General features: G+C 42.6%; 1 protein-coding gene across 8 annotated transcripts in view; it reads right to left on the bottom strand.

Annotated features, from left to right (window-relative positions):
• Positions 1-12,218, bottom strand: part of SULF1 (sulfatase 1) — a 98,101-nt gene that overhangs the window by 11,101 nt on the left and 74,782 nt on the right. For all 8 annotated transcript variants that reach the window (XM_060277756.2, XM_060277762.2, XM_088675591.1 and 5 more), the window contains 6 exons: positions 6,795-7,020; positions 4,320-4,572; positions 3,104-3,200; positions 1,796-1,890; positions 1,192-1,260; positions 326-498 (listed from right to left, as the gene is read on the bottom strand). In XM_060277756.2, the coding sequence (XP_060133739.1) occupies positions 326-498; positions 1,192-1,260; positions 1,796-1,890; positions 3,104-3,200; positions 4,320-4,572; positions 6,795-7,020 (913 nt within the window). The remainder of the gene's footprint in view (positions 1-325; positions 499-1,191; positions 1,261-1,795; positions 1,891-3,103; positions 3,201-4,319; positions 4,573-6,794; positions 7,021-12,218) is intronic.

Raw genomic sequence — 12,218 nt, 5'->3', positions numbered from 1 at the left:
CAGATAAGACAGAAAGTGGTATCTATTCTCCAGGCCACCAGAATCCTATAATAACAACTATAGTGTTATCCCTGTTGTCCCATAACCTCATCAGAAATTTTAATGTGCCTGTATTCCAATTTCTATTTCATTTTTGGCATTAATTTTAGAAAAAAACCTTTAAAAAATATTAAACTCGTTAAAATCCAATTTTAAATACAATTTAAATACAATTCCAGTTGTATTTAAAATAAATAATTCAAAAAACACAAGAGTATATATAAATCTCCCAACTCTGCAAGAGCTCAAACCGACCCCAAACCCCAGAAACGAAAGTGGTTCTCACAGTTCCAGAATGGTGCAGTCTGCCAGTGGTTGTTATCATGCGTAAAACAAGTGAGTCCAGGAAGGCTGCATTCGTCTCCTTTTTTCTGTCGCTTTTTCCCTTTCCTTTCTTTCCTCCTCCTCCGGTTTTCTTTGAAGGGCTGAAGTTTACCATCTACTTCTTGGGCAGCTTCCCTAGTCAGATGCAAGAATATTTCATAAACCAAGGCTTAATCCTAATAAGCACCTACAATGGATTGGAGTTCTCATATAAGCAAATCAACATGCTTAGCAGCTGCAGGGAAAAAGTGGATTGTTACAGGACTGATTTTAAAGGTCACCTCCCACCTGTGCTTGCTGCTGAAATCCTCTTCCCTGAGCTGTGACTCATATGGCAGAGAGTAATGCTTAAAACTTTTTTGCTACATGCACTAATTTACAGGCAGATGGCACACACCAGAGTTATTTGTATCAGGGATGTGCAAAGTGGGAGTTCATATGCAATGTACTCAAGAAATTACATATCTGTACCACATGGCTAAAAATGACTTTGCACAGGCAATCTTATAGCCAAACAGCTATGTACACCAGGCATGTCCAACAGGTAGATCGTGATCTACTGGTAGATCACTGGATGTCTGCAGTACATCACTCATAGATCATTGAACAACTGTGGCTCCCCTAAAAAAAGCTCAACAATTTACCTCCTCTCTGAAAAAACTCAACAACTTTGACCTGAACCCCCAAAAGGGGGGTAGATCATTGCCACTTTTTAACTCTGTGAGTAGATCGCAGTCTCTTGGGAGTTGGCCACCCCTGATGTACACAAATATAAATAATATTAACAAACAAAAAAACATAGCTTCTTCGAAAGAAAGAGGGGCTTACTTGAATGGATGAAGATGACTTGTCTTAAGCTTTTCTTGACCTTTAACCCCCTTTTCTTTATTGTAATAGCTGTAAGGAAATATTATGGCAAAATTAGGTTTCGCGGAAAACCAGCACTTAAAAATGGGAGTTTGGCTATTCATTTCATTCCTTAAATATTTGTACAGAGATTACACCACTAGCTTGTAAATAAATATAACTGTTGGTAAAAATGTTCAAACTCTTTATATCTTTATATATAATGTAAAAGATTTCAGTGTATTCTTTACCCAAAGGCCATGAAACAATCTTAATCTTAACCAAACAAAATACTCAGATATGATATAGTCCAAAATTTTGCTCCAATAACTCCAGTAGGATCACTTATTTAAAATTTATTTCAGAAATGCAAATTACTGTTCTGTGTGGCACTCCATAGCAGCAGCATTTCAAGCAGAACCAGATGAAAACATACTTGAAGTTTTGCAAAAATGTATGACTGCTGTCTTTATGCTTTATCCCATTTTAACCAGAAAATCAAACCTTGGGAGTTATTTATCTGTTCCCCCATATACATTGATTTTCCACCTGGAATTATGCAGATGAGAAAAAGAAATGCCCTTACCTTTTTTTGCTACAGTCACAGTCCTCAGGTTTTCGTCTTTTTAGATGTCCTCTCACTTCTCTTAAATTCTTAATTTTATCTTGGAGAGCCTCAATCTGCAAAGTTAGTTGCAGGTTTAATAAGAATTTCATTCAATACTTATCAGTGCAGCAAAATATTGCTACTAACAGACACTGAGTATTGTCAATGGTCATTTTACTATTTTTTTATTCATCTTTTGATAAATCTCACACATTGCATCTACAATGATAGCCGCTTTTTACCACTTTACTACTTGGTGAACTGACACCAAGAAATAATTATTTGTTCAAGTCCACATAGTGATATTATTCAAGTATCATACTAAACTAGGGTTTAGTTTTCTGAGCCCAAGTCAACCTCACACACATTCCTCTCCCCATTCCCCTGAAGGAGTCACAAAGCTTGCTGCTGTGTGCAAACCTAGAATTAGAATCATAGAATCATAGAATCATAGAATCATAGAGTTGGAAGAGACCACAAGGGCCATCCAGTCCAACCCCCTGCCAAGCAGGAAACACCATCAAAGCATTCCTGACAGATGGCTGTCAAGCCTCTGCTTAAAGACCTCCAAAGAAGGAGACTCCACCACACTCCTTGGCAGCAAATTCCACTGCCGAACAGCTCTTACTGTCAGGAAGTTCTTCCTAATGTTTAGGTGGAATTTTCTTTCTTGTAGTTTGAATCCGTTGCTCCGTGTCCGCTTCTCTGAAGCAGCAGAAAACATTGTGGCTCATCTTAACTGTGGTTTAGAGACATGAGCCAGAATCATATACCATGGTTTAAAGATGGCTTGTTTCTCTAAACCAGGGGGAGTCAACATGCTACTTTCCATAATTTGTTGGCTCACTCCTCCCATCAGTCCCAGCCAGCATGGCTAATGGTCAGGGATGATGGGAGTTGTAATCCAACATCTGGAGGGCATCACACCAGCTATTTCTGCCTTAAAACCACAGGTGAGACTAACCACAGTTTGTCCAGGTTCACATTAACCATGGTTATTTGAAAACAGAAGCACTTGCTTCTGATTTTCTCATGGTTGCCGGCCATGGGGGCGAAGATTTCAGAAGAGCAAGGCTCATTCATGTAATGCTAAACTGTGGTTTAGCACTAAACTGTGGTTCAGCATTATATCCAAACACAGCCACCCCATGTTTATGGCCAAGCAGAGATTTGAACCTAAATCACCCAGTTCTGATTGTGATCCTTCACCCACTGATACGTTTTGTGAGATTTGTGTTTTGGTAAGATACCAGCACAGACGGTTAATGAAGGAAAATGACTTCAAACCTCTTTGTCAATGTAGGCTTTGTGGTCTTTCCAGGCTCTGGCTGATTGGTATAGTTCCCTCTCACAGTGAATAGAGTCATTCGGAAGAATAAAACACCTTTAAGTGGAAAAATGGATAAAAGAAAATAGGGGTGATGTTTGGGGGAGAGAGATCTTGGGTAAATGCAGCCTAAATCCTCTGAATCCACAGAGTAAAGAAAACACTATAAATTACTTTTACTACGGTAGTTCCAGCATCTCGTAAGAATCAAGGTGGGCAAGTACTTGCTCTGCTTCCTCTCTAGGGCAGAAGGACACAACTTGGTTGGAGCCTCCTCAATGGCTACAGGCACATTATGGAACAACTTCCCCTGTGAAGTGTAGCTGGCTCCTTCCTTCATGGCTTTGTTTGCCAGTTACTAAAGACCTTTTTCTTCCTGCAGGTTTTAATCCCGCCCCCCTCCTTGAGAGGTTTGGAGTGTGGCAACAGGTTTGGAGAATGGGCCTATTCTGTGTTGGCTCACTGTCTGAGGAATGCTCTCCTCAATGATCCTTGAATGAAGGGTAGTATAGGATTTAATAAATAATAATTAGACTAGTTTCCACATTAATCACAACTTCCTTGCCCTTACCTTTATAATGATGATGATGATGATTTATACCCCACCCATCTGGCTGGGTTTCCCCAGCCACTTTGGGCAGCTCCCAACAGAATATTAAAAACATGTTAAAACATCAAACATTAAAAACTTCCCTAAACAGGGCTGCCTTCAGATATCTTCTAAAAGTTTATTTCCTTGACATCTGATGGGAGGGCATTCCACAGTACAGGCGCCACTATCAAGAAGGCCCTCTGCCTGGTTCCCTGCAAACTCACTTCTCACAATGAGGGAACTGCCAGAAGGCCCTCGGAGCTGGACCTCAGTGTCTGGGCTGAATGCTGGGGGTGGAGACGCTCCTTCAGGTATACTGGACTGAGGCAGTTTAGGGCTTTAAAGGTCAGCACCAACACTTTGAATTGTGCTCAGAAAGGTACTGGGAGCCAATGTAGGTCTTTCAGGACCATTGTTATATGGTCTCAGCGGCCACTCCCAGTCACCAGTCTAGTGGCTGCTGCTAGCCTCACTACCCTTAATCCACTACCTCCCTTATCCATCCATCAATCCCAATGCGTATCTGCTCATCTACTTGGCTCCTCTGACTTCACCATAGTCAGCTGTGGCAAAAGCATTCTTACTTATGAGTCACTCGGACAGAGTCTGGCTGGCCGACTGCGTTGGTTCCATCGGCTAACATCGCTTTGTCTCCACCAGCGGTATCTTCTGATTGGCCCTCCTCCTCTTCACTGTAACCTCCATGCCGCTTAACGATGCTTTTGGGCTGGAGGATGTGCAGCTCCTCCTCCTCCAGGTTTATATCATATATTTCCCCTTCGAATTCCACAGACAGGGAACGAGTCTGGCGCGTGTGAACAAACCGCGGTTTGTATTCTACATTGGTAAAAGAACACAGAAGTGTCAATTAGATAACTACTCACGGTGCATTCTTTCTAAAGAGGGGAAGGAACCAGGACCCGGGGACTGATGCAGAGTAACTGGGGAGAGGGGAATAGTACATTCATGATGATTTTCACTACAAAGCTCTTTGGTCCAAACAATCAATGTAACAGACACGACCCTACCTAGCCCTGCACTGAACACTTCATTTCTTTAAATAAAATGGGACCTAACTTTCCAGGGCAAAACAAAAACAAAAACAAAAAAACACCAAAAAAAACCCCTCCCAAGGCAATTTTCAAAAATTCCTGTGCCCAGGCCTGCTCTACACAGTACAATGGACTGTGACAGTATTCTTGGAGAGATTTTAATTTCAATAGAGAAGCATTAGGGTGATGTTATTTTCTCTACCCAAAATCTGAACTGCTACAGCCTAATTTACATTCTCATTCTGTTCCATTTGTCAGAGTCAGACAAAAGAAATGCAAGTCCCTAGGAGCGGGGAGGATATGAAATGCAACTTTACTAGCATGATCTCGCACAAAAATTGTCCTTTTAAGACAGCGATGGGAAACCTGAAACCCCACCAGATGTTGCTGGACTCCAACTCCCATTAGCTGCAGCCAGCATGGCCAATGGTTAGGGATGATGGGAGGGGGGGGGCGGTAGAGCTCAACAACACTCAGAGGACAACAGGTTATCTTTCTCTGATTTATGAGACGTTCACAGGGATGTCACTAATTGTGAGCAAGGCCTGTGATGTTCTGGTCAGGTGAGGTTTTTATTTTACCACCCCTCTGCCGCTTCCTTGCCCGCCCCCCCCCAATCAAGTCTAGCTATGTTGCAAAATGCTCTACTCCACCTGGTAGGAAAATACAGGTTTTCTGGTTGGTTACATAGTGAATTGCCACTTTGTAGATTACTGGAAATAGTACCTTGTCCGTCTGTCTCCCTAATATAAGAAATGTGCACTTGATTCAATTTGATAAGTAGTTCACATTGGAGTCCACTGGAGGGCACTGCAGAAACATGTGTTGGAAACTAGCTAGCTGGGAATTTCGCTTTAACAGAAATCTGGATGCATTAAAGTGCAACAGGGACAAATAATTTGCGTACAGATGGCTGAACAATTTAAACTGCATTTAGGGCTGGGAAAAAGTGATGAGCTGAGTGATAATATTGCCATCGCCAGGTTGATCTAAATAGTTTGTTCTAGATGTTTTCTGCCCAGCAGAAAGCCATTCACAAGCATAGCTTTTTATCCTGTAAAAGTGTCAGACAGCAGGCAGTTTGCATTAAGGATGCATTCATTAAATAGATACATCTAGATGAGAAATAGCTGCTCAGTAGGACAAGAATACAGAAATCTACTTGGGTATACTTTACTAGATCATCTACCCTTTATAAAAATGTACAGTGGGGGGGGAAGTATTTGATCCCCTGCTAAATTTGCCCATTTGCCCTCTGACGAAGAAATGACCAGTCCATAATTTTAATGGTAGGTTTATGGTAGCTGTGAGAGACAGAATAACAACAGGAAAACCCCCAGAAACCCAGAAGACAAAAGTCAGAGATTGATGTGCATTATAATGAGTGAAATAAGTATTTGATCCCCTATCAACCAGCCAGATGTCAGGCTACCTGGTATCTTCACTGTATGTAATGAGCTGAGATTAGAAGCGCCTGCTGTAAGGGAGAGGTCTTGCTTGTAATCCCAGCTCGTTACAGTACCTGTACAAAAAAGACACCTGTCGACAGAAGCAATCAATCCAGCAGATTTCAAAGTAGCCACCATGACCAAGACCAAAGAACTGTCCAAGGATGTCAGGGACAAGATTGTAGACCTGCACAAGGCTGGACTGGGCTACAAGACTATTGCCAAGCAGCTTGGAGAGAAGGTGACAACAGTTGGTGCAATAATTCGCAAATGGAAGAAACACAAAACTGTCAACCTCCCTCGGTCTGGGGCTCCATGTAAGATCTCATCTTGTGGAGTTGCAATGAACAGGAGAACAGTGATGAAGCAGCCCAGAACTACATGGGGGGAACTTCAGGGCAGCTAGGACCATAGTCACCATGAAAACAGTTGGTGGCATATATTATTTTCAGTCCACAGTGAACTTGCAGGATTTGTTTCCCCAGGTGTGTGGTGCCTAAACCTGCAGCAAAGTAAAGTCTCTGACCTTTCTGAAAGCCTTCAATATAATGTCACCTACTTTGTATTCCGGGGTTTCTCATAAAAGCTCTTTTTCTTTGAGTCCTACTGCTTTGAGTCCTACTGCTCCGGTAATCAGCTTCTCCACAGTCGCAGTCATTTTCTTTGCTGCTGTATCCCCGGGAGTGAATGCTTCGCGTTCTCTTTCTGATAGCAAGGATGTCACTAGATGCTTTACATTTGTGAATGCGGAGTTTGCCAGACGCGTCTTCGATGCACTGCCACTTCTGCGGGGGGAAGACAAGGAACAGGCTGCTCAAATTTATCTCTCTGAACCTCCATTTTTATTATGAGAAGCACAACAGGCAATGCCTTCCTTGTGGTCCATAGTTTCTTTTTGCATTCTTGCAAACTATTACCTTACACTCTAGGTAAATCTGTGAAAATGCAAATGAATCACACCATTGCTGCAATGGGAAATATATAAACCATACAGATAAACTATACTAGGAATAGCTGGGCAAAAAAGCCGCCTCTGTTTCTCACTTGGATGGTGTGGTGACGGGGAAGAATGGGAGTCAATGGTGGTCACTGGTATGCCCCTGCAGCCTCAACCTCTCTGCTGCCCTACCCCACACCATCCCAATTAACTGATCCCACCATAGGATGGTGGCTCCATATACCACACCCCACCATGCTAGCTGTGTCCAAACTGTTCCATCCAGTGTCTCCCATTACACTCAACTCGTATTTCCACTCACTGCTGTTTAGTCATTTAGTCATGTCCGACTCTTCGTGACCCCATGGACCAGAGCACGCCAGGCACTCCTGTCTTCCACTCACTGACCACCCTCAATAACACAGCCAAGAAACCCTCAGAAGACTCCCTTTCAGAAACACACTGGTGCAGGGCAACAAGAAGTTGCACTAAGATTTCTCTCTGCAATCCCATGCACTGTGCAACCAATCGCAGCACATCCTTGCAACTTCTCCTCTAGTCAGAGTCTGCATAGCTTCTCAAGGGCAGGCACAAGCCCCTTCTTTTCTTTATTTATATGTTCTCTCTTTGCCTATTACTTACTGCACTATGTGGACAGGTTAAATGGAAATTGCATATGACTGAAGCCCTTAGAAAAACTGACCTTTGGGCTCACACTCTGCAAATTATTACTGCTTTTAATTTTTTATGAATGTGCAGGCTTTAAAACATCCCAGCTAATCTACCACAAACTACAAGTTTCCCAATGGGCTAATGAAGAGAGATAATGCAGTCCTCGAGAAGGAAGTTTTCCAAAAAGCCACAAAGAAGTAGTTAAGCTTGATCTGCTGTTGCATAAAACAGCACTTTTCATGCACTGAAAACAATGATTTGTGAGTGGAAATAGATCTGGAGCACTTCCATGTCTGCTGAAGTCCAGCTTTCCTTGCTAGATCACAGAATATCAAGAACAGCTGCTAATTGCTCCTAATGGAAGTTAAAAGCCCATTCAGGTGACCTGCAATATCAGGGTCCTCCATTTGATCCCATATGCAGCTGGAGCAAAGCCATACACACATCACATACAGACCTGGGGTGGTGACAGAGGAAGACAAGAAGAGTCCTAGGCATGCAATCTGTCGGATTGGCTACTGCTGGACAAGCATATGCTTGGTCTACAGAGATCAGTTAACTACAACAGACAGTTTGCTATGTTTAGAACTGACCACCTATCTATGTAGCCCAGCCAACTGCAGAGGGTTTCACTTAAACATGGGTGTGCTAGATGCCAAACAGATTAAACCGTGCAGTGCTTTCCATGTCTACTCAGACGTTATGTCCCTCTGCATCCCACAGGGTAGACTTTCAAATAAGGGAGTATAGGACTGCAGTCTAAATGGATATAACCAGAAACGGAAAATTACTAAAAGCAAGGGATGATATGGTTTACCCTAGACTCAAGGCAAAAGATTCCAGCACTAACAAGCACTAACGAGATCTGGTTAAAAACAAGGTACTGTGTGGCTGATCGCACACTTTATCATCATTGATGGGACAGGGCGGGATTTGTATTAGAGGGTAATGCCTAACCATGTCTCTTTGAGCCACCATTTTTTCTCAAGTTAGGAAGCTTCCCCAAATGATAGCCGCATCAGTCACCAGTGCTTCCTGCCGTCATTGCTGTGTGCTTCTCCTTTAGGTGATTCTACAGATCAGCTTCGCTTCCTGCCTTTACTGCTGTGGGTTATTTGATCACTAACCCTGATGGCTCTTCTTCACAGACACAGCTAGCCAGTCACCTGTTGCCCACTGGCAGCCAGCTGAGAGAAATCCTTGACCATCCTCATTTCTTTGACCCAGTCATAGCTTTCAGGATTATGAAAAAACCCTCCCACTTGTTTAACATCTGTTATGCCCTAAGCTTCAAAACACAGTCCTGAAGCAGGAAAAATGCTTGGAATGTTTTGGAAGGGAAATGTAATGATGTCCACCTAGGGAACCTTTGGCCCACCAGATGTTGCTGAACTACCATTCCAATAATCTCTGCCACTGGCCATGGGCTTGCTGGAGCTGATGGGAATTGTAAGTCAACAACATATGGAGGGCCACAAGTTCCCCACACCTGACCCAGGGAAACAGATTTCACCTGAGAAAATTGCCACTGATTTCTCTCCTGTTACCCAAAGGGGTGATGCAGATCTTTGGCCACAATTTAATTCCTTGATATTTATACAAGTCCACTCTTCTGCTCAGCACTGATGTGGTTGCACTTACTGGTGTAAAAAAAAATTCGCCCTCTGCCACAGTAATGTCCACATCCACCAGACAGCGATCCTAGCCTGACTGCACTGGCTGCCAATTAGTTTCCAGGCCCAATTCAAAGTGCTGGTTTTGAAGACTTAAATGGCCCAGGACCTGAAGGACTGCCTCACCCCATATAAACCGTCCTGGACACTGCGTTCATCATCTGAGGCACTTCTTTGTGAGGCCCGGAGGGAGATAACATGAGAATGGGCCTTCTCTGTAGTGGCTCCCCATTTGTGAGATGCTCTCCCCAGGGAGATTTGCCTGGCGCCTTCATTATATATTTCTGGGGCCAGGCAAAAAATGTTCCTCTTCAATCAGGCCTTGGGCTGATTTATATTCTGCTGCCTTTTAAATGTGTCTGTGGAAATGGGAGTTATTGTTTTGCTGTTTTGTTTTACTTATTTTCATGTTTCTATCCTCTATTTTACTCTGGGAACTGCCCTGAGATCTTATGATGAAGGGTGGTATATGAATCTAATAAACAACAACAACCAGTCCATGATAATAATCAATATATGCCTCACCCACAGGTAGGTAGGTTCACCTACTGCCTATTTGTTACAGAATACCAAATCTGCCTTGGCACATCCTGGGCCTGTTGCATATTAAGATAGCCCAATGGTTGTCATGGTGACTACAAAGCTCTGAGCTGTTTCCAAGTCTGAGACCGCTTCCATCAGCTCAGACAGGGATTGGCTAGGCAAAGGGATGATTGGTACTGAGGAAATCTCCGAAGTCTCTCCGTGGCCCAACACCAGGCAAAAGTATTTAATATATGTTGTCTGCCATACAAGCTACCTGCTGATAGAGACTGAATATAATTTAAGCTCCTTGGAGGATTTTCCAGTATCGATTATGAATCACAGCACAGTAACAGCTCAATCCAGCTTAATAAGTGTTGAGATGAGCTGAACGGAAAACTCTGGCATATCCAAAAGTAGCCCCTCTTACAGATTTGACATAGTCTTGGCAATGAAGTAAAAGGGCAAATACGTACACATTACTGGTGGTTTTCTAAAGGTTACAGTAGAAAGTACCCATTCACTGGTTTGGGTCTTATCCTCTGGGGCAGCATAAATAAAGCTTGCTCCATCTTCCATGTGACAACCCTTCAGATATTTGAAGACAGCAGTTCAAGAAATAGAATAGGAGACTAGCTCTAGTCACAGAGATTTGCATGACTGCAGTTTATTTTTATGGGGATGCACACACATTACCTTAGCACTTGTTGGACTGGATCTAGGGTAAACAATTGCAATCTCAGATTACTATTTTTTGCAGGCTAGCATTTTTTCTCTTACTTCAATTATTTTACTAATTTAGCATGAATTATTCTAGTGTTTTGTTCTTTTAAAAAAATACAAATAGCATCAGCTGGGTGTGTCAGATAATTATTAGGACTGTAGCACCAGTTAACACCTTTTATCCCCTGCAGTCCTGACAAAAAACCCCTCTCAGCATCCTGGTCATGTAGACCAATTTTTGCAACCATGATACAACCCAAGGTTTGTGCCACTAGAGCTATAGCAGCATATACATGACTCAGCCAGTAAAACCAAAGCAGCTTGTCATCAGGGAACATCAAAGCCTTTGATCCGAGATGACTCCACAACTGAAGGGATTAGAATAGTAGCCTTTGGAAACAAGACTTGATGCTGGGTACAGTTTCATCCTCAATGTATTCCTAACAGTGGAGCCAACATCACAGTCTTTCCTTTTCCTTCTGCAAACCGATCTAGTTCCCCACAATCCTCTAGGAAGGAATTTAAGCCAGGAGCCTCAGTTCCTGCTCTGCCTTACTCCTTACTGCTTTCATTGTGGAAAGTCCATTCCATGTGGGCAAATATAAGTCCCCAACTTGAAGTTCCTGGAGCAAGAAATTAAAAAGTCCCTGTCCCAGGTCCTTACTTCCATTTGCTGCCTCCTCCATTCATGCCTGAAAAGTTATTCCCACAAATCTAGTCACCTGAAAGGAATCTGGACAGTCTTTTCAAGGAACTGCCAAGAAAATTGGCAGTGATACACACCATTCTGGAAAGACTTTTCAATAAATCCCAAGAGGCAGATTATGGCGCCCTCCACTTATTGGTTTTATAAGTGTATTAATATAGATTTACATTCAACATTGTTAAAGTGCAATAAATGCCCCACTTAAGTATTTTAAATGAACACTGTTTACTTAATATGCTGTGACAGCTTTAGACAGCCATTAAAGCCTTTCATGTAATGAGGAAATTAATTACAGAGTCTACAAAAGATGCCTCAACGGTAGGCATGCTTAGAGGTTATGGAAACTCTGGCAGCTGACAATTTAGGCTTTAAGAATGTTGGAAAGGTTGATCACCAAGGCATTAAAAATACAGTCCAGAGTGAAGAACTCATTCATTGGATTTCAGGGGAAATTTAAGTTTGCAAAGCTTTGGCTTCATTGCACCCTAAGTCTTGAAAAACTAAGTTTTAGTGCCGCAATAGCTCAGAGACTATAAGCCAGGTTCCTTTGGCTTTCTGGTTGCTGTGAATGACAACTCTCATCAGCCCCAGCAAGCATGGCCAATGGCCAGGAAAGATGGGAGTTGTAGTTCAGCAACATCTGGAGGGTGAAATGTTCCTCACAGCTGTTATAAGTTTCTATCCAATTTTTGAGTGAATGGTGTGTGTGTGTGTGTGAGAGAAAGGAAATGGGAGATGCTATTCATATTG

The sequence above is a fragment of the Zootoca vivipara genome, chromosome 8 (genome assembly GCF_965207765.1).
Source record: "Zootoca vivipara chromosome 8, rZooViv2.hap1.1, whole genome shotgun sequence".
NCBI lineage: Eukaryota > Metazoa > Chordata > Lepidosauria > Squamata > Lacertidae > Zootoca > Zootoca vivipara.
Note: the sequence above shows the minus strand (reverse complement) of the source record. Positions and strands in the feature narration are given on the sequence as shown.